Source organism: Scyliorhinus canicula, chromosome 1 (assembly GCF_902713615.1).
Source record: "Scyliorhinus canicula chromosome 1, sScyCan1.1, whole genome shotgun sequence".
NCBI lineage: Eukaryota > Metazoa > Chordata > Chondrichthyes > Carcharhiniformes > Scyliorhinidae > Scyliorhinus > Scyliorhinus canicula.
The window spans coordinates 79,183,671-79,209,512 of record NC_052146.1 but is presented as its reverse complement, the minus strand read 5'-3'; the positions used below and the strand labels follow the sequence as shown (position 1 = coordinate 79,209,512).

The 25,842-nt window shown below is 48.6% G+C and overlaps 1 protein-coding gene across 2 annotated transcripts in view; it reads right to left on the bottom strand.

The window, feature by feature from the left end:
- Positions 1–25,842, bottom strand: part of LOC119964350 (glutathione hydrolase 5 proenzyme-like) — a 117,600-nt gene that overhangs the window by 49,140 nt on the left and 42,618 nt on the right. Inside the window, exons 2-4 of one of the 2 annotated variants that reach the window (XM_038793720.1) lie at positions 22,416–22,546; positions 16,500–16,589; positions 12,956–13,151 (exon numbers count right to left, since the gene is read on the bottom strand). In XM_038793720.1, coding sequence (XP_038649648.1) covers positions 12,956–13,151; positions 16,500–16,589; positions 22,416–22,546 — 417 coding nt within the window. Of the gene's footprint in view, positions 1–12,955; positions 13,152–16,499; positions 16,592–22,415; positions 22,547–25,842 lie in introns of those variants that run through there. The other variant, XM_038793728.1, reaches the window with a different exon arrangement.

Genomic DNA, 25,842 nt, shown 5'->3' with positions numbered 1-25,842 from the left:
GCTGGCCATGGCGTTGAGGGAGTCAGGGAAATGGAGGGGTCTGGTGCGGGGGGGGGGGAGGAGCACCGGGTATCGCTGTATGCGGACGACCTGCTGTTATATGTGGCGGACCCAGAGGGGGGAATGCCGGGGGTGATGGAGCTGTTAGCGGAATTTGGGGGCTTCTCGGGCTATAAGCTGAACTTAGGAAAGAGCGAGGTATTTGTAGTGCACCCGGGAGATCAGGAGGAGGGAATTGGGAGGCTCCCCTTCAGGAGGGCAGTGAAGAGTTTCAGGTACCTGGGGGTGCAGGTGGCCAGGAGTTGGGGGGCTCTTCATAAGCTTAACTTCACCAGACTAGTGGAACAGATGGAGGAGGAATTTAAAAGGTGGGACATGGTGCCGCTATCGCTGGCGGGCAGAGTGCAATCCGTCAAAATGACGGTTCTCCCGAGGTTCTTGTTCCTCTTCCAGTGCTTGCCCATCTTTATCCCTAGGGCCTTTTTTAAAAGGGTGACCAGCAGCATCATGGGATTTGTTTGGGCGCATGGCACCCCGAGGGTGAAGAGGGTCTTCTTGGAGCGGAGTAGAGATGGGGGGGGAGCTTGCGTTGCCCAATCTCTCGGGGTACCACTGGGCGGCCAACGTGTCGATGGTGCGTAAGTGGGTGATGGAGGGGGAGGGGGCAGCATGGAAACGGATGGAGAGAGCGTCCTGTGGGGATACAAGCCTGGGGGCCCTGGTAACGGCGCCGTGGCCGCTCCCTCCCACGAGGTATACCACGAGTCCGGTGGTGGCGGCTACCCTCAAGGTCTGGGAGCAGTGGGGGTGACATAGGGGAGAAGTGGGGGGCTCGATGGAGGCTCCGGTAAGGGGGAACCATAGGTTCGTCCCGGGGAACATGGATGGAGGATTTCAGGAATGGTATAGAGCGGGCATTAGACAGCTGAGGGACCTGTTTATCGACGGAAGGTTTGCGAGCCTGGGGGAGTTGGAGGAGAAATTTGGGCTCCTGCCGGGAAACATGTTTAGATATCTGCAGGTAAAGGCATTTGCTAGACGGCAGGTGGAGGGATTCCCTGCGCTCCCCGCGAGGGGGGTGAGTGACAGGGTGCTCTCGGGGGTCTGGGTCGGGGAGGGGAAGATATCCGATATCTACAAGCTTATGCAGGAGGTGGAAGAGGCGTCAGTAGAGGAGCTGAAAACGAAGTGGGAGGGGGAACTGGGGGAACAGATCGAAGATGGGACATAGGCTGATGCCCTGGAGAGGGTAAATTCTTCCTCCTCGTGTGCGCGGCTTAGCCTCATTCAATTCAAGGTGCTGCACAGGGCCCACATGACTGGGACGAGGATGAGTAGGTTCTTTGGGGGTGAAGATAGGTGTGTCAGGTGCTCGGGGAGTCCAGCGAACCATGCCCATATGTTCTGGGCATGCCCGGCATTGGAGGAGTTCTGGAAGGGGGTGGCGAGGACGGTGTCGAGGGTGGTGGGATCCAGGGTCAAGCCAGGATGGGGACTCGTGAACTTTGGGGTTGGGGTAGAGCCGGGAGTGCAGGAGGTGAAAGAGGCCGGTGTGCTGGCCTTTGCGTCCCTAGTAGCCCGGCGAAGGATTTTGCTGCAATGGAAGGACGCGAGGCCCCCAAGCGTGGAGACCTGGATCAATGACATGGCGGGCTTCATTAAGCTTGAGAAGGTCAAATTCGCCCTGAGAGGATCGGTGCAAGGGTTCTTTAAACGGTGGCAACCTTTCCTCGACTTTCTGGCTCAACGATAGGGTACTGGGACAGTAGCAGCAGCAACCCGGGGGGGGTGGGTGGGGGGGGGGGGGGGGGGGGGGGGGGACGTTGATTATGTTTGCTTATTTTATTTGAATTTGATTTATTCAATTTTAATTTATGGTTAAGTTCTCTTGTTGGGGGGTGGGGGGGTGGGGGGAGTGTGATACATGTGATGCGGTTTGGGGGGAATTGTGGGTGTTATGGGGCTGTTAGTTGCATATTACTGCTTGTTGCTATACTTGTTGTTATATTTTTATATTTTCTGTACAAAATTCCAATAAAAATTATTAAAAAGAAAAAAAGAATTCCTACAGTGCAGGAGGCCATTCGGCCAATTGGATCTGCACTGACCCTCTGAACGAGCACCTTACCTGGGCCCAATCCCCCATCCTGTCCCCGTAGCCCCGCGCATTGATCATGACTGATCTACCTAACCTGCACATCTTTGGACACTGAGGGGCAATTTAGCGTGACCAATCCACCTAACCAATCCACCTCACCTTCACATCTTTGGGCTGTGGGAGGAAACCTGTGCACCCAGAGGAAATCCACGCCAACATGGGGAGAGCATGCAAACTCCACTTAGACAGTCAGCCAAGGCCAGAATCAAACCCTTGTTCCTGGTGTTGTGTTAAACTTGTTCGTTTTTCCTCATAGTTTATATTCTCCCTCTTTATTTGTTTTGGTCAGTTTTTGTTGGTTTTTAAAACTTTCCCAATCTTCTGGCGTACCACTAATCTTTGCCACATTGTATGTTTTTTTTTGCTTCAGTTTAATCCATCTTTAACTTCCTTGGTTAAACATGGTTGATAGACACATTCCTGCAATCCTAGTTCCTCACTGGGATCTATCTTTGTTGTGAGTCATGAACGATTCCATTAATGTCCGACATTGCTGGTCTACCATCTTTTCTGCTGAACTCTTTCCCAATTGATGAGGGAAAAATATTATGTTGGAATTAGTTTTAAAATCTTTCTTTATCCACTCAGTGCTGAAGGGGGTTAAAATTATTTTGCATTGATCTGTATTACACACACAAGCTGTTTAGCTGATGCTGCCAATTGTGAGAAGACACACCAAGGACACAATCTGCCTGGGGCTAGTTCTCAGGCAGGAATACCACAGGAATTGGCTCTCATAGCCTGTAATACCAATGTGGGATATTCTGCCATTTTCTCTGATGCCAGGGTGTCTGGAGATAATGGAAGGGAGGCGAGGATCACATAGAGCTGTTTGTCTATGGCAGCATCCATACCTTGACAGGAGTCATTAACCAGCAGAGAGAGGATGATATGTGGGCAGAAGCCAGATAATGGACCACCAATATAAATATTAGGAGACTGCATGTACATGTTTTTGAACTGATTGGATATTATATTTAAGTAAGCATGCACTTGTTGTAATTGGTTAATTGCTCTCATATACTATACATGATGTAAACCTAATCGATAATCATGATTGGACATGGATAATTAGTTACAAATAATTGATCTATGCTAATTTCTTGTAACCGGATCTAAAGTCTGTTCAATCATTATATTGAGGCTCTCTCCCTCTCTGGTGTCCCAGTTTGGAACGTCATTCACCCAGCTATAGCTGTAATAAAGCCTTATTCATAACTCCAAGAGTGCCCGTCTTGTGAGGGTGAAGTACACTTTAGTCAAATAGTTGTATAATTTCCCCTCAACACCAATCCACTCCAGCCAACTCTGCCCTAATTCCTTTGTAATTATCCTTATCTAAGTTTAGCACAGTTGTTTCCGACCCAAGTTTCTCACTCTCAAACTGAATGGTAAATTCTAACACGTTATGGTCACTATTTCCGAGGGATTATTTTATTCTGAGATTGTTTATTAAACTTGACTTATTACATATTCCCTGATCAAAAATAGCCTGATCTCTGGTTGGATCTACTACAAAACAGTCCCGAATACGCTCAATGAATTCTTCCTCAGAGCTATCCCTGCCAATTTGATTTTTCCCAATCCACTTGATTAAAGTACTGCTTACATTACCTCATTATCTCCTGATTTATTCTCCATCCTGCAGTATAGTTACTGTTAGGGGATGTATAGACTTCACCAACCAATGTCTTCTTCCCCTTGTTATCTCCACCCATATGAATTTTACACCTTTCCAATCCAAGATCATTTCTTGCTTTTGTATTTATTCTATCACATACTAACAAAGCTACACTACCACCCTTTCCTCCTGTCCATCCTTACAAAAGTCACATACCCTGAGTGTTTAGTTCGTAGTTTTGATCTCCCTGCAATCATGTCTCTGTAATGGCTATCATCATCCCCATTAACCTTAATTTGTGCCATTGATTCATTTATTTTGTGCTAAATTCTCCGTGCATTTAAGTAAAGAACCATTAATTTTGCTTTTTTGGTCATTTTTTCCCTTTGACCCTTTTTGCTGTTTTTTTTCTTCTGTATACGCTGTCCCTTACTGTCACACTCTGGGTACCATTACCTAAATAGCTGCCTTGTGATCCTGTCATATCCTTTTGCTTTTGTAAGCCTATATATCCTCTCTGCAGAACCATTGCCCTCCTTGATTTAGTTTAAGTTTAGTTCAGCCTGAGGAACTCCTGCAGTGTTGTCCTGCAGCTGAGATGAATGATGTCCCACAACCATCTTCCTTTGTGCCAGGTATGACTCCAACCAGTGGAGCGTTTTTTTCCCTGATTCCCATTGGCTTCAGTTTTCCTCGGATCATTGATGCCACCCTCGGCCAAATGCTGTCTTGATGATTTGGGCTCTCCCTCTCGCTTCACTGTGCATGGTGGGATTTGAACTTACATTTAGAACATAGAACATAGAACGATACAGCGCAGTATAGGCCCTTCGGCCCTCGATGTTGCACCGATATGGAAAAAAACTAAAGGCCATCTAACCTACACTATGCCCTTAGCATCCATATGCTTATCCAATAAATTTTTAAATGCCCTCAATGTTGGCGAGTTCACTACTGTTGCAGGTAGGGCATTCCACGGCCTCACCACTCTTTGCGTAAAAACCCCACCTCTGACCTCTGTCCTATATCTATTACCCCTCAATTTAAGGCTATGTCCCCTCGTGCTAGCCACCTCCATCCGCGGGAGAAGGCTCTCGCTGTCCACCCTATCTAACCCTCTGATCATTTTGTATGCCTCTATTAAGTCACCTCTTAACCTTCTTCTCTCTAACGAAAACAACCTCAAGTCCATCAGCCTTTCCTCATAAGATTTTCCCTCCATACCAGGCAACATCCTGGTAAATCTCCTCTGCACCCGTTCCAAAGCTTCCACGTCCTTCCTATAATGAGGCGACCAGAACTGTACGCAATACTCCAAATGCGGCCGTACTAGAGTTTTGTACAACTGCAACATGACCTCATGGCTCCGGAACTCAATCCCTCTACCAATATCATTGATTTGTTGGAATCAATCTTTGTAAATTCTCTTCGTCATATAACAAGCCAAGCCCTCTGCTTCCTCCTTATATGGAGTCCCCCTTCCCGTTCCTTTCCATCATATTGTAAAGTGCTGACCAGAGGCACTGTATAAAATGGAAAGGTTTACTGAACACCTGGGGCGTGATTCTCCGAAACGGAGAGAAACAGCCGACGCCGGAGTGAAACCCAGAGTGTTTCACTCCGGCGTCGGAGACCGCTCCTCGCCCCCTATTCTCCCCCCCCCCCCCCCCCCCCGGGGGCTAGGAGCGGCGTTGCGCGAATCTCGGGTGCCAGGCCTTGACGCTTGCGTCAAAGCGGCGCGCCGAGAATGACGCGACCGGCGGCGCCTAAGTGACGTCAGCTGCGCATGCGCAGGTTGGCCGGCTCCAACCCGCACATGCGCGGTTGCCGTCTTCCCCTCTGCTGCCCCGCAAGACATGGCGGCTTGATCTTGCGTGGCGGCGGAGGGAAAAGAGTGCATCTTTTAGAGACACCGGCCCGACGATCGGTGGGCACCGATCGCGGGCCAGACATCTGCTGAGCACCTCCTGGTACTCGATCCTCTTTCCGCCCCCCACAGGCCCCGCACTTACCTGTCGCGCGATGTTCACGCCGGCAGCGACCAGGTGTGGTTGCCGCCGGCGTGAACCGGTCGGGGGCGTCAGGCTGCTCAGCCCATCCGGGCCGGAGAATCGCCAGTCGCCGGGGAAAACAGCGAGCGGCGATTATCCGAGCGGCGTGTCGCAAAACGCGACACACCATTTTTGGGGGTGGGAGAATCGCTGGGGGGTGCCATGGCGGCGTGGCGTGATTCGCCCGGCCCTCCCGCGATTCTCCCACCCGGCGTGGCGAGCGGAGAATCGCGGCCCTGCTTTCTGAGGTTCACAGGCAGCATTCATTTTCCTTTTGAAGCAAATTGTTCACACTCACTAATGCTGAGTTGCAAGGTCATGAGTTCAAACTCCATTGCAAACACATAATCCAGGTGGACACTTTAGTGCTACTCTGTCAGAGATGCTCTCTTTCAGATAAGATATTAAACTGTGGATGTAAAAGTCCTGTGCCATTATTTTCAAAGGGGCATAGGTTTAGAGGGGATGTGCGAGGCAGGTTTTTTACACAGAGGGTGCTGAGTGCCTGGAACACGTTGCCAGGGGAGGTTGTGGAAGCAGATACATTAACGGCATTCAAATGGCATATTGATAAATAATGGGTAAGATGGGTATAGAGGGATACGGCATAAAGAGGTGCAGAGGGTTTTGGTCAAGGCTGGTAACATGACCGATACAGGCTTGGAGGGCCAAAGAGCCTGTCCCTGTGCTGTATTATTCTTTGTTCTTTTCCTGGTGACTTAAACCACACTAACCAAACAATTCCACCAAAAAATAATAATAATCTGGTGTTAGGAAACAGGCAGTTTTAAGTAATCTATATTTGTATTTGTGGGTATTAGAAACAAGGGGCACGATTCTCCGCAACGGCCGAGGCCGGCGTGAAATCGGAGTGTTGCACGACGGCGCGGAGGCCGCTCCTCGCCCCCTATTCTCTCTCTACCCCCCCCCCCCCCCCGGGGGGCTAGGAGCGGCGTTGCGGGGAACTCAGCCGCCGTGCCTTGACACTTCATTCAAGTCGGTGCGCCGAGAATGACGCGGCGGCGGCGCCTAAGTGACGTCAGCTGCGCATGCGCGGTTGCCGTCTTCCCGTCCGCTGCCCCGCAAGACGTGGCGGCTTGATCTTGCGGGGCGGCGGAGGGGAAAGAGTGCGTCTCTTAGAGACGCCGGCCCGACGATCGGTGGGCACCGATCGCGGGCCAGTCCCCAACTTCGCATCTCACACCACAGCTCTCCGCAATCTTGTGAAGAAAACCACCGACTTCCAGTGGCTCCCCGCTCACGAGCAAGAGTGGCGAGAACTCAGGGCGAAGCTCACCAAGGCCCCAGTACTGGCATTCTTCAACCCTGCCAAGGAGACAAAGATATCGACTGATGCGAGCCAATCTGGCATTGGAGCAGTGCTCCTCCAACACAACGACTCCTCCTCATGGGCTCCAGTCGCATATGCATCGCGTGTAATGACGCCCACTGAACAACGCTATGCTCAAATCGAGAAGGAGTGCCTGGGCCTCCTGACGGGAATTGTCAAATTCCATGACTACGTATATGGACACCCAAATTTACGGTCGAAAAGGACCACAGGCCACTGGTCCACATTATACAGAAGGACCTCAATGATATGACGCCGCGCCTGCAACGCATCCTCCCTAAACTCAGGCGGTATGACTTTGAACTGGTCTACACCCCGGGTAAGGAGCTCATCGTGGCCGATGCACTCTCCCGTTCTGTCACCACGCCGTGCGAGCAGTCGGGCTTCGTTTGCCAAATTGATGCCCATGTTGAGTTCTGCGCATCTAACTTGCCCGCCATGGACGAACGAGTTGTCCAGATTTGTCGTGAAACAGCCAAGGATCCTCTGCTCCAACACGTCATGCGCCATCTTACAGACGGATGGCTCAAAGGCCAATGCCCGCAATTCTACAACATCAAAGATGACCTGGCGGTGGTAGATGGAATTCTGTTGAAGTTGGACAGGATCGTCATTCCGCAAAGCATGCGGGAGCTCGTCCTTGAGCAGCTCCATGAGGGTCACCTGGGGTGGAGAAGTGCCGTCGGCGGGCCCATGAGGCAGTGTACTGGCCTGGCATCAACCAGGACATTGCCAATGCCGTTCTAAACTGCCCGACATGCCAACGGTTCCAGCTGGCTCAGCCAAAGGAGACCTTGCGGCCACATGAACTGGTGTCGTCCCCATGGACCAAGGTTGGTATTGATCTCTTCCACGCACAAGGCCAGGACTATGTCCACATTGTGGATTACTTCTCTAACTACCCAGAGGTGGTTAGGCTGCGTGACCTCACATCGGCAGCGGTCATCCATGCGTGCAAGGTGACTTTTGCTCGTCATGGCATTCCACTCAAGATTATGTCCGACAATGGCCCGTGTTTTGCCAGTCAGGAGTGGACCAAGTTCGCACGTCTCCTCGAGTCCCCACTACCCCCAGTCAAATGGGAAAGCTGATAAGGGGGTACACATTGTCAAACGACTGCTGTGTAAAGCGGCTGATGCGGGATCCGACTTTTACCTCGCACCACTAGCCGACAGGTCGACTCCTTTGTTCACTGGCCTGTCCCCAGCACAATTGTTAATGAACCGCAAATTATGGACAACGGTGCCAGCAATCCACATCCCGGACCTGGACAACTTTCCGGTGCTGCAAAGAATGCAACTGTTTCGGGCCCAACACAAGTCGGCGTATGACGCCCAAGCCACAAATCTCCCTGCTCTCGTTCCTGATGACCAGGTTCGGGTACAGCTTCCTGAAGGTGGCTGGTCTGCCGCCGCTGTGGCGATCAAGCAAGTGGTCCCCAGATCGTTTCTGGTTCGTATGCAGGATGGCTCTTTCCTTCGCCAAAATAGGCGGGCACTGCGGCTGCTTCCACGCTCGCCACCAGATCGTGATGCCCTGCCTCGCCCTCAGGACATGCCCTTCCAAGAGCTCGCAGATCTACCTCTTCTGTTGCCACCCTCTGCGACTGACACAGCCCCGCCCGTTCCAGAGCAGGCGGCCCCCGACCCACCCTTGAGGCGGTCAACCAGAATTCGTCACCCACCACAGAGACTGAATTTATGAAGTGATTGTTTCGTTACCTTGGTTCTTCGTTTGCTCGTTTGTACATATTGTTATTTATCTTCCATGTTTGTTACATACACTCTATCTGCACTAGACACCTTCCCGTGTAAATATGTTAGGATTGTTTTGTATATAGTCAGAATCATGGTCATGTAAATATGCTCACATACTGTGTACATAGTCAGGCACATTCACATACCACACTATTTATTGCCATATATACATTTTTTTTAAAAGGGGAGATGTCATAATATACACACAAGTATATGTTGGTGCACAGACAGACACTGACTGACACACTGAATGACCAATCAACGCACAGAACACAGCAGCCAATCACCAGACAGGACACGGCCACTATAAAGCCAGAGGGCACTAGTTTTCCCGCTCTCTTGGGACGCAGTCTCTGAGACAGCCAGAGCCCGTGATCAGCAACACAAAAATCCACCATGTGCTAGCAGGATAGTCTGGTCAGGTTAGCCTCAGGTCTCCAGTCAACTCAACATAGTGTCAACCCACAGTGCAAGTATGTTTAACAGCTCATAGTTCAATAAAATAGATTGTACTTCTACAAGTGCTGGTAGCCTGTCTCTCTCACTGCTATGGTAAACGCAGTCCTCGCAGACCCAGCATACCCAACACATCACAGAGGACCGGAGGAACCTTTGGGCTCATGTCCAACGATCATGCAACAGGACAGGTAGACGCAGTGAGTAAGAGCGCATATGGGACACTTGCCTTTATTAATCAAGGCATAGAATATGAGGGTGGCACAGTGGTTAGCACTGCTGCCTCACAGCACAATGGACCCAGGTTCCATTCCGGCCTTTGGTAACTGTCTGTGTGGAGTTTGCATGTTCTCCCTGTGTCTGCATGGGTTTCCTCCAGGTGCTCCGGTTTCCTCCCTCAGTGCAAAGATGTGCTGGTAAGGTGGATTGGCCAGGCTAAATTGACAATGAATTGCAATGGGTGGGTGAGGTTACAGGGTTGTGGGGGAGTGGTCCTGTGTTGGGTGTTCCTTCAGAGGGTTGGTGCAGAATGTTCTCCTCCTGCATCGTAGAGACAATGGGCGGGATTCTGTGATCCTGAGGCTAAGTGTTGACGCTGTTAGAAACGCCGTCACGTTTCTCAACGGCATCAACACGGCCTCAGGATCGGCAATTCTGGCCCCTGCAGGGGGCCAGCACGGCACTGAAGCGACCCTCGCCGCTCCAGCTGCTTATCCTGGCGTGAACTGGGAGCCACGGGGTCCGCACATGCACCGTGGTACCGGTTTAACGCGCGCATACGCAGTGGCTCCCTCCTCCGTGCTGGCCCCAACGCAACATGGCGCAGGGCTACAGGAGCCCCCAACTGGAGAGGCCGGCCCACCAATCAGTGGGACCTGATCGCAGGCCAGACCACATCGGAGCCCCTCCCCCGAATCGGACCCCCCTCCCTCGCAGGCTGCCCCAGGACCCTTCCATGCCGAGGACCTGCCGGCTGAGAGCAGGTATGAACAGCGCCGGTGGGACTCGGGCTTTTCACGATGGCCGCTCGGCCCATCCTGGGCCAAGAATGGGCGGGGGGACCACTCTACCTGCCGCTGCACCAACCACGCCGGCGCCAATGGTGCCGATTCTCCGCTCTGCAGAGAATCGCTTCCCGGCATCGGGACGGCGTGGCGTGATTCGCGCCGGGCGCGGGGATTCTCTGGCCCTGGGCTGAGAGAATCCCACCCTCTCTGACTGAATTCCTCACTAAGCCTCTCCGCCTCTCCTTTCAGGCACTCTCAGACCTAGCTTTTATTCTCCTTACAAGGTTACGTGTTAAATTCTGTCTGATATTACCTCTCTGCCATGCTTTGGGGCATCTTACTATGTTAAAGTTGCTAGATGAATGCAAGTTGTTTTTATTACTGTCATTGCTGTTGTAAGATATTTGACCAAAATATTGGATTGTTATGAGATCACCAGGCTCAATGGTGTTTTTGTAACTAACTGCATTTACGCCAGTGGCGTGCAGAGGGGGGGGCCGACGGTGCGCTGGCCCCGGGCATCCATTGGATGGGGGCAGTGGCGTGCAGAGAATGGATCGCGCCTGCGCACCGCGGTCGGCCGGAGCACGCCTGCGCACCGCGGTCGGCCGGAGCACGCCTGCGCACCGCGGTCGGCCAGAGCGCGCCTGCGCACCGCGGTCGGCCGGAGCATGCCTGCACACCGCGGTCGGCCGGAGCACGCCTGCGCACCGCGGTCGCCACTGGTGAAGAGGCGGCTTTCCACTCGTCGGCTGGAGCGGGAACAGAAAGGGCGCAAATTCTCCCGAATCGACGGCAATGCCACCATGGGTGCGTTTTATTTATTCTTTATCTTTTGATCAATTTTAAAACTCTTCTCTGCACCCTCTCTATAGTTGTCAACTTACTAAACTGTTGTGCCCAGAATTTGACATTTGGGCCAGGGGCACCCATTTGGGACAGAACCAGTATTTTATGAAGATTCATCATGGCTTCTTAACTTTTGCCCTCTTACCCTTTATACTTAAAGCCCAGGGTCCTATAAATGGGAGATTCTCAGAGACTTGACTGCATGCTGCTGGAGCTCGGATCTTGAACAGAGCTTTTATATCTGGATTTGGGGACCCTTTATGCACTGGTATAGTGCAAAAACAGGCCCCACATGACCAGGGTTTTGTGAAGAAGAAGGGATCTGGAAATGTGTCGACTGTGAAAATTATATTTGTGGAAATTGGGTGAAGTAATTGGGCAGCACGGTAGCATGGTGGTTAGCATAAATGCTTCACAGCTCCAGGGTCCCAGGTTCGGTTCCCGGCTGGGTCACTGTCTGTGTGGAGTCTGCACGTCCTCCCCGTGTGTGCATGGGTTTCCTCTGGGTGCTCCGGTTTCCTCCCACAGTCCAAAGATGTGCGGGTTAGGTGGATTGGCCATGCTAAATTGCCCGTAGTGTCCTAAAATGTAAGGTTAAGGGTGGGTTACGGGTATAGGGTGGATATGTAGGTTTGAGTAGGGTGATCATGGCTCGGCACCACATCGAGGGCCGAAGGGTCTGTTCTGTGCTGTACTGTTCTATGTTCTATGTTCTATGTAATGCCGGTGTTTGATGAGACTTGGTGCTAAAGCTTTAGAGAAATGAAGATGGAATTTGATTTGAAGAAGTTCAACGTTTTGAAGGATGTTGTGGCTGAAATGAATGCGATACGTGCTGAATGGGCTGACTGAGAAATGTGTAAGATATGTCTTTGTATCTGCTATGCGTAATTTATCGGTCATATTATTGCAATTTTCCTGTTAATTCATGTTTAATTTACGTTGATTTTGGTGTGATTGCTAATATAAAAGTGAAGTCTTGTATATTGGTCTTAGTTGGGTTGTTTGTAGTTTGTTTCCACAAGGGTCATAACAGTATTTCCATGACGTTGCTGCTCTTATCCTTCTCCATGGGGGTTGCAGAGGAGGGAGGCACAACTTTCGAGACATAACATCTCACCCGTTGCAATTCAGTTATATGACGAAATTATTGATTTTGTGATGCTCCTTCGAGCTGGAGGGAATAGAGTTCCCACTGATCCTAAAGATGCTCTGGAGTCTTTACTGCAGTATGGGAGGGATGTCTTTCCGACGCTGTGTGTTTCATACAGATTACTTCTTACAATCGCATTTTCAGTCGCAAGCTGTGAAAGGTCATTTTCAAAACTGAAATTAATAAAAACATATCTGAGGTCTTCTATGTCACAGGAGCGACTGACCAACCTGGCTTTAATAAGCATTGAAAAAGAATTTCTCACAGCTGATGTAAAAAGTGAAGTAGTTCAGGTGTTTTGTGACAGAAGGTATCATTTGGGGAAAAGAACTTAATAAATTTGATTGATTTATATTAAAATCGAATAAAGCGTTTATTTCATGTTTCATCTGTGTTTGTATATTCAAAATGTTTTCCTTTCTCATAATATTTCTCAGTATATTAGGCCTTATACTTGAGTCTTTGGGGCATACAATCAAGATTTTCCCCGGGCATCACTAGACCTCTGCACGCCACTGATTTACGCTCCTCGATACAGGGCATTTTACTCACCGCAGTGTTGAATTCAGTATTTCTTCACGCAAGTGTTGTACAAATAACTTTAAATAATTTGGGATTGGGAATCCTCTTTCTGCAAGTTTAATTGAAGGTTCAAATAGCGATTTCCAGGGTAATTTCCCAAATATCTGGTGTGCTTTCTCGTAACCTCGTAATTCTCCCGGCACAGCAATCCAATGGGTACCTGGATCTGGGGCATAGTTAACAAATACATGTATCACCCAAATGATTAACACAGTGACAGGCCAGCCTAGTTATTCATTCAAAATACCTGAACTGAATCAAACAGAAGAACCAGAGACCAGGGTGAGGAATTCTCCGACCGTTCTCTGATGGCGGGATCTCTGGCCTCGCCGGCAACATGCCCCCCCCCCCCCCCCACGCAGGTTTACCGGTGCCTTCGATACCCGGCGGGGTGCATGAACCACAGGCGTAGTTTTTAAATCATTTTGTACGTCTATGGGAGTGCACCCATGCGTCAGAGACCCGGCGCCGCGTAAAAGATGCGGTGCCTTGGGTCCTGCGCATGCGCAGTTGGGGCTCCCGCCAACTAGCACATGCGTGATGGCCATCCTCCCCCATGGCGGATGGATTCGGGCTCGCCAGTGGAAGAAAGGAGGCCTGCCGACAGAGAGGCCGGCCCGCCGATCGGTGGGTCCTGATCGCGGGCCAGGCCACTCCGGAGGGCCTCCCCGGGCTTGGGACCCCCCCTCCAACCACAGGCTGCTCCCAGCCCTTGAAGCCCCAGGTCCCGCCGGCCCGGCAGCAGGTTAGAACGGCGGCGGTGGAGCTTTCATTTTTTTCGCGGCCGCTCGGCCCATTCGGGCCGGAGAATCGCCGCTCGCCGTTTGCGGCGATTCTCCGAGCAGCCCGGCGTGATTCCCGTGGCGCTGGTTTCGGGGGGTGGGTGGGTGGAAGAATCGTGTGCAGGGGGTTGGGGCGCCGTGGTGGGATTCGCGCGGTGCCCTGGCAATTCTCCCACCTAGCGTGGGCCGGGGGGGGGGGGTGAATATTGCCCTATATAAATGCAAGTTGGTGTTGATATTGTAAGAAGGCATAAGCTTCTCCACCCAGTGACCCACCCCACTGCCCCAGAATCTCAGAAGCTCACAGTGCAGAAGAGGCCCTTCAGCCCATCGAGTCTGCACTGACTCATGAAAAACACCTGACCTGTCTGCCTAATCCCATTTGCCAGCACTTGGCCCATAGCCTTGAATGTTAAGACGTGCCAAGTGCTCATCCAGGTACTTTTCAAAGAATGTGAGGCAACCTGCCTCTACCACCCTCCCAGGCAGTGCATCCCAGATCGTCACCACCCTCTGGGTGAAAAGGTTTCCCCTCAAATCCCTACAAAACTTCTTGCCCCTCATCTTAAACTTGTGTCCACTCATAACTTGCCCTTCAACTGAGGGGAACAGAGGCTCCTATCGACCCTGTCCATGCCACTCATAATCTTGTACACCTCGATCGGATCCCCTCAGATTTCTCTCCTTCTACGACAGGGGTGAATGATGTCGTCGGAGACCATTTGGTTGAGACAATTGCCTCATCCATCCATTAATTGGATTACATGGTGGTTGTTATCCTGTGTTATTGTCCGAGGTCCCAGTTCCTTTGATAATGTCAGTTTTATTGTAGGCAGCATTGTGATTGTAACGCAACTAAAATAGTATATAAACTGTTTTGAAATTCTGGAGACGTCTCCAGGGAGGCACGGTAGCACAATGGCTAGCACTGTTGCTTCACAGCGCCAGGGTCCTCGGTTCGATTCCCGGCTTGGGCCACTGTCTGTGTGTACTCTGCACGTTCTCCCTGTGTCTGTGTGGGTTTCCTCCGGGTGCTCCGGTTTCCTCCCACATGTCCAGGAAAACGTGCTGTTAGGTGAATTGGACATTCTGAATTCTCCCTCTGTGTACCCGAACAGACGCCAGAATGTGGCGACTCAGGGATTTTCACAGTAACTTCATTGCAGTGTTAATGTAAGCCTACTTGTGACACTAATAAAGATTATTAGATTAACTAAATTGCAACACAGATAAACATCACAATTAGAAAAATAAGAAGGTTGCATATTATTATAGAAAATAAGAATCCAAACGGGGGAGAGGAACAAAGAGATCTGGGACTGCAAATACACAAATCACGAAAAGTAGTAACACAGGTTAACAAGGCCATAAAATAGCAAACTGAGCACTCCCCTATTTTAGAAGGGTAGGGTTGAACAATAAAATGTTTTGCCAAATTTATGTCCACACAGTACTTATGTAGTTCTGATTGACACATCAAAAAAGTGATATTGAGGCACAGGAATAGTGGAAGGAAAGGATTAGGATAGTGTCAGACATGTCAGGGGAGGATATAGAGGCTGTGTCTCCTTTCTGTTCAACAGAGCAGGTAGAATGTGACCTAATAGGGGTTATAAAAATGATGAAAGATTTTGATAGGCTATGCAGAGGAAAAATATTATCATATTTCCACTTGTGAGAAAGTTCAAAACTAGAAGCCATTGATTTGAAAATCACCAAGGAGATGAGGAAAGGTTGGAGGAGATTTAAGTCGAGCATTAAGGTCAGAATGAATTGGTTAGGCTGAATGGTCTGTTTCCGTGCTGTCTGTGTCCTCGGTCATTTTATTTCTGTGGGCACTGGAAGAACAGGGTGCCCACAAAGGTAGTCTACATCTCACAAGACTCTCTTCCACCCCACTTCTTTCTTCCTCTCCATCACACTCACATCCTCAACCACTCCCATTTACTTATCCCTACTCCTCTCTCTCACCACCCTTCTTCCCCTGCCACACCCCATCCCCATCCCACACCTTCCCTCCACCCTTCCCTTCCTCCCCTGCCCTACCCTCATTCAGCCCAACCTACAGCACACCCCACCCTCCCACTTCAACTGCCATCTTCCTCCCCTGCAGCAACCTTCTGCTTCCCACCCCCAACACTTTGCCCTCTCCCTACTATTGCTCTGCCAACCCCCTCTACCACCCACCGACCTGCTTCCCGCCCATCTCCCTTTCCTTTCCTATCGTCACACCCCCTACCCCCCTCCCTCCCAGCTACCCATCACTGCCTGGAACAGCAGCTTCTTATCCAGGTGATCTAACCGAAAGGAACTACTAGAGATATGCAACTCATTTAGATCAAAATTTTCCATTCTAATGCTTAAAACGACTGGAAACCACTGGATTAGAAAATGGTCACCTTTGGAATCCATGCTGCTTGGTATTAACAATACAGAATTAATTTCTAGATGTCTCAAGCTTATTGCCTGGGTCATTTTTAATGTTTGAGCAGCTTTGAGAGACTGTATTAGATTTCTTCTCTTGTTTGGACACAGAGAGAATTTTGTGTGATAAATTGGTAGAGGGCATAAACATGTCAAACACAAGATAAACTAGGTATGAACACATGCTTTCAGGGGCAATCCTGCAGCATGCGGTTGTGGTCCCTTTCCATTTAGATAAGTAGGACCCTTCATCTAGAATCAACCTCATGCCTGTGTCAGCCACAGGTTTATATTTGCATTTTGTTTACCTGGTTTTGGATAAGGGCCGCATCCAGTGTATGTACCTGCCGTCAGCTTCTGAGGGGCCTTCTCTCGGGCATTAATCACTGTCACACGGTCTGAGGGAGAGATGAAAAACATGTTACACACAGCACTCTCGGAGATGGACTATGCACACAGTGGGACTGATCTACTGGGTAGTACAACAGGTAATAGCTTTTCACCCTCTCCCAGCTATCTCTGAGGACATCCATATTATAATTTTGGCTGCTGCTTTTATCCAGTGCCTTTTCGGGTAGTTTTTTTCTATTCCTCCAGTAGAAAAGGATCTTCCAACATGTGTGCAATACTGATTGTTATGTGAAACTCTATCGCCATAGCACCGCTATTTAGGGGTTGCAAGAATCTGTGAGTGATTTGGCTGCTGTAATTGGTTAACCCTGCAGTGTGGCTCAGATTTTGCTGAATAAGAACCCGAAGTGGAACCATTTGCACTCAGTGTGTCACTGCAGTGAGGCAGCTTGGTTTGCCTTTCAGGATATTTGAGTGTCAGTGACAGTGAGAAAAGGCAAGAAACCTGTCATGATATGCAGACACGCTCATAATGATATACAGACGAGCAGCTAATGGACACATAGAACAGGACATGACCAATAAGCAGGCAGGACACTCAGGGGTGGGATCTGACTATAAAAGACACGAGGCACTCACACTCCGCCTCTTTCCACTGATGAACATCGAGAGTCAGTCAAGGGTGTTGTTACAATCTCACACCTCCACCACGTGGCTAAGAGCCAGTCTGGTTCAGTCAGACAGAGTAACCACACTTAAGTTAGCAGAGAGTCTAACTCACAGACAACTGTGCTAACTGCGCTATTAGTTCAATAAACCTGATTGAACTAACTTCAAGGTCGGGAGTATCTTTCTGATCTAAGCTGCATCCAGTTGCAGCCAGTGTTAGATCAGTGTACCTAACACGACAAAACCGACTGACAGTCAGTAAAATGAAACCTGTGCAGCAGAGGTAGAATCAACATCCACAAGGACAGAGAGTTCCACAGGCATTAAAGAAAAACAATGAAACACAAAATTCAACATAACCTTTGACTCCAACACGCAGACACCAAGTGCTGAGTTTTTCTTTGTTAATGATTCTGTTTCAGTGCTTAGCGATGTAAAGATAATTAATGGGATATTAATGCTGGAGATTGGAAAGCCCTTTCACCCACCCCATTCCATGCTGAGTTTGAGAATCTGACACTGCCTGTGATAGAACCATAGAATCATAGAATTCCTACAGTTCAGAAGGAGGCCATTCAGCCTATCAGGTCTGCACCGGCCCTGTGAATTAGCACCCTACCTCGGCCCAGTCCTCCATCCTTTTCCTGTAATTCCATAACCCCACCTACATTTTGGACACTAAGGGGAAATTTAGCATGGCCAATCCACCTAACCTGCACATCTTTGAGCTGTGGGAGGAAACTGGAGCACCCGGAGGAAACCCATGCAAACACTGGGAGAAAGTGCAGACTCCACACAAACCATCACCACAGGCCGGAATCCAACCTGGGTCCCTGGCGCTGTGAGGCATCAGTGCCATCCTGCCACCCCTCTGCGAACCCAGTCTTCACTCCATCTGCTGGGAGGGGTTGTTCCATTCCATATGTAAATGTAAGAATTTCAAGTCAAGAATTTAGTCTGAAAAATGCCTGGTCTCGTTATGGGAATGACTGTCCTGAATTGGGCTGGAAAATAGCCAGCTGGAAAGGAGACAAACTGAAACCAGTGAGGAGAGAACTTCTGGCAAAACTGAGTTGACTTCAGGCAATTCATGTTTGAAGAACCTTTCCCACTGAAGGAATAGAAAAAGCCACCCAAAGAAGCAGCCAAAAAAGCAGCACAGTGGCGCAGTGGTTAGCACTGCTGCCTCACTACACCGAGGTCCCAGGTCCGATCCTGGCTCTGGGTCACTGTCCGTGTGGAGTTTGCACATTCTCCCCGTGTTTGTGTGGGTTTCGCCCCCACAACCCAAAGATGTGCCGGGTAGGTGGATTGGTCACGCTAAATTGCCCCTTAATTGGAAAAAAGGAATTGGCTACTCTAAATTTATATTTTTTTAAAAAGAAGCAGCAAAATGATAATATGGTCAAGCTCAGAGGTACTTGGGACAGGGTGAAAAGCTATTGGATGTCCATAGCTGTGAATTGCCTCAGGACATTTAACTATTGCTCCTTGACATTCAATAGCATCACCATCGCTGAATCCTCCACAATTAAACTGGGGTTACCATTGATCAGAAACAGAACTGGACTAGCCATATTAATACTGTGCGGGGTTTTGAATTCATTTATAGCAAGTGGGCTTTGTTGGTTCGGCCAGCATTTATTGCCCATCCCTAGTTGCCCTACAGAATGTGGTGGTAAGTTGTTTCTTGAACCTGCTGCAAGAGCAAGTCAGAGGCTGGGAATCCTGCAGCGAGTAACTCACCTCCAGACTCCTCAAAGCCTGTCCACCATTTACAAGGCACAAGTCAGGAGTGTGATGGAATACTTTCCACTTGCCTGGATGAGTGCTGCTCCAACAACGCTGAAGTAAATTGACATCATCCAGGACAAAGGAGCCCGCTTGATTGGTACCCCATCCATTTATTTAAATCTTCCATACATTTATTCCCTCCAAGTATACTAAATGAATACTTTTCGTCAGTATTCACTCAAGAAAAAGATAATATTGTGGAGGAGAATGCTGAGACCCAGGCTATTAGAATAGATGGCATTGAGGTGCGTAGGGAAGAAGTGTTGGCAATTCTGGACAAGGTGAAAATAGATAAGTCCCCGGGGCCGGATGGGATTTATCCTAGGATTCTGTGGGAAGCCAGGGAAGAGATTGCTGAGCCTTTGGCTTTGATTTTTAGGTCATCATTGGCTACAGGAATAGTGCCAGAGGACTGGAGGATAGCAAATGTGGTCCCTTTGTTCAAGAAGGGGAGTAGAGATAACCCCGGTAACTATAGGCCGGTGAGCCTAACGTCTGTGGTGGGTAAAGTCTTGGAGAGGATTATAAAAGATACGATTTATAATCATCTAGATAGGAATAATATGATTAGGGACAGTCAGCATGGGTTTGTGAAGGGTAGGTCATGCCTCACAAACCTTATCGAGTTCTTTGAGAAGGTGACTGAACAGGTAGACGAGGGTAGAGCAGTTGATGTGGTGTATATGGATTTCAGTAAAGCGTTTGATAAGGTTCCCCACGGTCGGCTATTGCAGAAAATACGGAGGCTGGGGATTGAGGGTGATTTAGAGATGTGGATCAGAAATTGGCTAGTTGAAAGAAGACAGAGAGTGGTAGTTGATGGGAAATGTTCAGAATGGAGTTCAGTTACGAGTGGCGTACCACAAGGATCTGTTCTGGGGCCGTTGCTGTTTGTCATTTTTATAAATGACCTAGAGGAGGGCGCAGAAGGATGGGTGAGTAAATTTGCAGACGACACTAAAGTCGGTGGAGTTGTAGACAGTGCGGAAGGATGTTGCAGGTTACAGAGGGACATAGATAAGCTGCAGAGCTGGGCTGAGAGGTGGCAAATGGAGTTTAATGTGGAGAAGTGTGAGGTGATTCACTTTGGAAAGAATAACAGAAATGCGGAATATTTGGCTAATGGTAAAATTCTTGGTAGTGTGGATGAGCAGAGGGATCTCGGTGTCCATGTACATAGATCCCTGAAAGTTGCCACCCAGGTTGATAGGGTTGTGAAGAAGGCCTATGGTGTGTTGGCCTTTATTGGTAGAGGGATTGAGTTCCGGAGCCATGAGGTCATGTTGCAGTTGTACAAAACTCTAGTACGGCCGCATTTGGAGTATTGCGTACAGTTCTGGTCGCCTCATTATAGGAAGGACGTGGAAGCTTTGGAACGGGTGCAGAGGAGATTTACCAGGATGTTGCCTGGTATGGAGGGAAAATCTTATGAGGAAAGGCTGATGGACTTGAGGTTGTTTTCGTTAGAGAGAAGAAGGTTAAGAGGTGACTTAATAGAGGCATACAAAATGATCAGAGGGTTAGATAGGGTGGACAGCGAGAGCCTTCTCCCGCGGATGGAGGTGGCTAGCACGAGGGGACTTAGCCTTAAATTGAGGGGTAATAGATATAGGACAGAGGTCAGAGGTGGGTTTTTTACGCAAAGAGTGGTGAGGCCATGGAATGCCCTACCTGCAACAGTAGTGAACTCGCCAACATTGAGGGCATTTAAAAATTTATTGGATAAGCATATGGATGATAAGGGCATAGTGTAGGTTAGATGGCCTTTAGATTTTTTCCATGTCGGTGCAACATCGAGGGCCGAAGGGCCTGTACTGCGCTGTATCGTTCTATGTAACACTAGCACATAGTACCAGCAGTGTGTAACAACTGCAAGGTGCACTGCAGGATTTCACCAAGGTTCCTTGGCCAATGCCTTTCAAACCCTGGGAGTTCCAGGATTTTGTCCCAATGACAATGATGGAACGACAATATATTTCCAAGTGAGGATACATGGTGAGTGAGTGGGAGGGGAACTCCCAGGTGGTGATGTTCCCATGTATCTGCTGTCTTTGTCCTTCTCGAATCTAGATGGTAGCCATCATGGATTTGGAAGGTGCTCTCGAAACAGTCTTGGTGAGTTCCATGTTGGCTTTTATGCTCAATATTGACCTCCATCTTTATATTAGTCTTTTTTCTATTACTTTCTCCCTTTGTGCAGTTTTCCCTTGAGCACATTAAAAACTTTCATCTCAAAAGATAAATATTCCTTCTACATCACAAGGTGCAGAAGCAAGACAGCGAAGCATATTTTTTAAAGATAGGCTTTATGTGTTGAGTTTTTATTTGAAGATGTATCTGGAAATCGTGAGCAGGTGCTGAACTCCAGCTACTTCAGTATCAACTTCATGAGGAACGTAAACAAAGAACAAAGAAAAGTACAGCACAGGAACAGGCCCTTCAGCCCTCCAAGCCTGCACCGACCATGCTGCCCGCCTAAACTAAAATCTTGTACACTTCCGGGTTCCGTATCCCTCTATTCCCATCCTATTCATGTATTTGTCAAGATGCCCCATAAACGTCACTATCGTCCCTGCTTCCACTACCTCCACCGGTAGCGAGTTCCAGGCACCCATTACCCTCTGTGTAAAAAACTTGCCTCGTACATCTCCTCTAAACCTTGTCCCTCGCACCTTAAACCTATGCCCCCTAGTAATTGACCCCTCTACCCTGGGAAAAAGCCTCTGACTATCCACTCTGTCTATGCCCCTCATAAGTTTGTAGACCTCGATCAGGTCGCTCCTCAACCTCCGTCATTCCAGTGAGAACAAACCAAGTTTATTCAACCTCTCCTCATAGATAATGCCCTCCATACAAGGCAACATCCTGGTAAATCTCTTCTGCACCGTCCCGAAAGCCTCCACATCCTTCTGGTAGTGTGGTGACCAGAATTGAACACTATACTCCAAGTGGGGCCTAACTAAGGTTCTATACAGCTGCAACATGACTTGCCATATTTTTATACTCAATGCCCCGGCCAATGAAGGCAAGCATGCTGTAAGCCTTCTTGACCACCTTCTCCACCTGTGTTGCCCTTTTCAGTGACCTGTGGATCTACACCTAGATCTCTCTGACTTTCAATACTCTTGAGGGTTCTACCATTCACTGTATATTCCCTACCTGTATTAGACCTTCCAAAATGCATTACCTCACATTTGTCTGGATTAAACTCCATCTGCCATCACTCCGCCCAAGTCTCCAAACGATCTAAATCCTGCTGTATCCTCTGACAGTCCTCATCGCTATCCACAATTCCACCAACCTTTGTGTCGTCCGCAAACTTACTAAACATTAGATTCTCGCCTGTGAAACAAGCAACCCCTTTGTGCATCAACAGCATATCCTTCAACATAATAGTTGACAGAAATTACCTTTTTTTGCATCGTAAATGGTGAAAATGGATCCTCCACCAATACCCATACTTTGAGGGTTGATGAGAGAGGTACACAGCAGTGCAGCAATCGCGCCATCAACAGCTGATCCACCAGCCAGCAGGATGTCTCTGAAACAATAAACAGGAAGAATGTGTCACATGTAGATAAGTCAGACAAACTCAAAGACGGCTGCCAATAATATCAGTACAGTAAGAAGTCTTACAACACCAGGTTAAAGTCCAACAGGTTTGTTTCAAACACGAGCTTTCGGAGCGCAGCTCCTTCATTCACCTGAGGAAGGAGCAGTGCTCCGAAAGCTCGTGTTTGAAACAAACCTGTTGGAGTTTAACCTGGTGTTGTAAGACTTCTTACTGTGCTTACCCCAGTCCAACGCTGGCATCTCCACATCAATAATATCAGTGTAACAATACGGTGCACCAGTGGGGGAGGGGCAGAATTAACGACCATGCCCATAGTAGATCCATTTTGATTTTCTTCCATGCCCCAGACCTGGGCAATCGAACAGAAAATAACCATAACAGGACACTCTGCTTGCGATGTTGACCCCTGATACTGGCAATAGTAATTTTACACCCGTATCTTAATTTATTTCAGTGGGTATTCCCTATGGCCGGGGTGCCCCCAGCCCTCGCCCCTCCTCTCCGAGCATGTAACAAAAATTCAAAATGATTCAAAATTCATGTAATTGAACTAAAACTAATTGTAGTAGCCACACCAGGAGAATATGCATGAAACAGCGAATAGGATGCAATCTTTACTCTTTTATTTACTGTACACCATGATTCACCTCCCAAAGGGTCTCCCTCCTCGACCTGCACCCGGGCGGGGTTTTTATACTGCGAGGGCTCACCTGATTAAAGAGGAAGCTCTGCCCCATTACCAGGGAGGTCACGGGCGCAGTTTAGATTTTTTAGGTTGGTCAAGCCCATGACCAACGGGACTTGGAGATGAAGACGCAGGGTTCCATTGCGCCTGCACAAAAAGTGAAAACTGAAAAAGGCAGCGAAAGCCCTGAGAGAAGCCAGAGAGCCAGGGAGAGGGGGAGAGGACAGGGAGAAGTTAAAAACTAAGTTCCCAGTAAGGGAAGAAGGCAGAGAAAATCAGAGGTCAGCCTCAAAAAATGTTTTCAAGCCGAGGGGCATGCCACGACACTTAGAAGGTTGGGAACCGCTGCCCAATGGTCCTTTACACATCACTAAAGATCACAGTGGTGAAAACTGCTCTTTAACTCTCTGCACTAATAGTTTTTTTTGCTGCTCAATAAATGAATATTCCCACCAAACCAGAAAAAATGTAACAAAGAAATAACAAAAACAGAAAGCATTGGAAATATTCAGCATGTTTGGCAGCACCTGTGGAGAGGAACACAGAGTTGGCAGATTTTCAGAATGGAGGCAGGAAATTGGAGTCGGAAATTTTCCCAACCTTGTGATCCTGCCCTGCCTCCGCCCCGGGAACAGAGGCCAGTATACTTATCTGGTGGAAATGGAAACTGCCTGGAGTCAGGCTGAGGCAGAAATAAGGGTGGTTAAAAAGCCTGACCCCATTCACAAAGACAATGGCCCAGTGCTACAGTGTGAAGCCTCCCAACGGTCACTTTCTTTTTTTATTATAAATTTAAAGTACCCAATTCTTTTTTATCCAATTAAGGGGCAATTTAGCATGACCACTGCCCACCATGCCGCCACCCTCAATGGTCACTTTCTACCCCCCTAGCCCGCCTTACTACCTCCGACTCCCCTCATCTCCCTACCCCTACCTTCCCCTTACCCCCCCACAACCTCTTAACCCCTCAAACACCCGTACTCTTCCTTACCCACTCACGTCCCTCCCCCACTTACTCCCATCAGCCCTTTACCACCCTTATTCCCTGCAACGCACTCTACCTGTATCCACTATAAACAGAACTCATGTGTCCTATAATTACAATTGGAAGTCGCTGAATAGCTCATAAATCTGTCAAAAGAAATAAACATTACTTAGAAGTCACTTAAAAATCATCAACTTCTTCAGAAACTTGTAGATCTGCTAAGGTAAACACAATCACATTCATCCAAAAGCTGTTAATAATACTAATCCCTTATTGTCACAAGTAGGCTTCAAATGAAGTTACTGTGAAAAGCCCCTAGTCGCCACATTCCGGCACCTGTTCGGGGAGGCCGGTACAGGAATTTAACCCGTGCTGCTGGCCTGGTTCTGCATTACAAGCCAGACTATGCTAAACCAGCCCCTGGTGAGCTGAATCCATTAGTGTTTTGGAAGTAAGCCAAGCCATCAAACTGACATTCCTCTGCACAACTATGTAAGCTTTCCCTGTTGAGTAGAATCCATCTGAAGGGACCCAGAAGCTCATACATCTGCGTAGCTTCGAAACAGCAAAATAGATGGTTGTACTGAAATTTAAGGAAATAGTGAAAGCAATGGGGACAGTTCACATGGTAGACTCTAGAATTCAAACTGGACTAACCTTTCAACATTATCCAATGCAAATTTATAATATATAAAAATCAACATAAATAAGTGCCTATCAGGGTAGTAGAGGCAAGACCCCCTCACAATATTTCAGAAGCATTTAGATGAGCATTTGAAACACCTTAGCAAAGAAAGCTATGGACTAAGTACTGGAAACTGGGATTAGAATAGATAGATGCCTGATGGCTGGCACAGACATGATGTGCAGAATGGCCTCTTTCTGTGCTGTAAAACTTGATGACTTGACAGTAGAATTAAGTCTTTTTTTCCCAATTAAGGGACAATTTAGCGTGGCCAATCCACCTACCCTACATATCTTTGGGTTGTGGGGGTGAGACCCACACAGATACGGGGAGACTGTGCAAACTCCACACAGACAGTGGCCCGGGGCCGGGATTGAACCCAGATCCTCGGCGCCGTGAAGCAGCACTGCTAACTACTACGCCACCGTGCCGGGAATTCAGTCATTATTTAAAACACATTAAGGATGGCAGGACAGGTGTTGCAGCATGTGGGAGCTCCGAGATAACATTGTGATTCAGGTCAAAGAAATCTGCAGTAATGTTTGTGGCTCGAGGAATTTGGGCTCAGAGTCATTGAGCTGGAGGCTGCGCTGTAGACACTGTGATATCAGGGAGGGGGAAGTTACCAAGATGCTTTGTAACAGAGTCATTCATACCACTTAGGAAAGGGTCTTTTGATTAGAACAGTGGTAAGGGACAGGAGGGTGTGACTGCAAGTGAGGCTTGTAGGGGGATTCAGAGTGCAGGGGGATCAACCTTTGGAATTGTCCAATAGTACTGAGGATTTCTCAAATCGGTTGGATGAGAGTAGGGGCTGCAGGGTGGATGAACTGACTGAACATGGCACCTTGGTACAGAGTATGAATCACAAGAAGTTGTGCATGAGTCACAAAATGTTAGCACACATT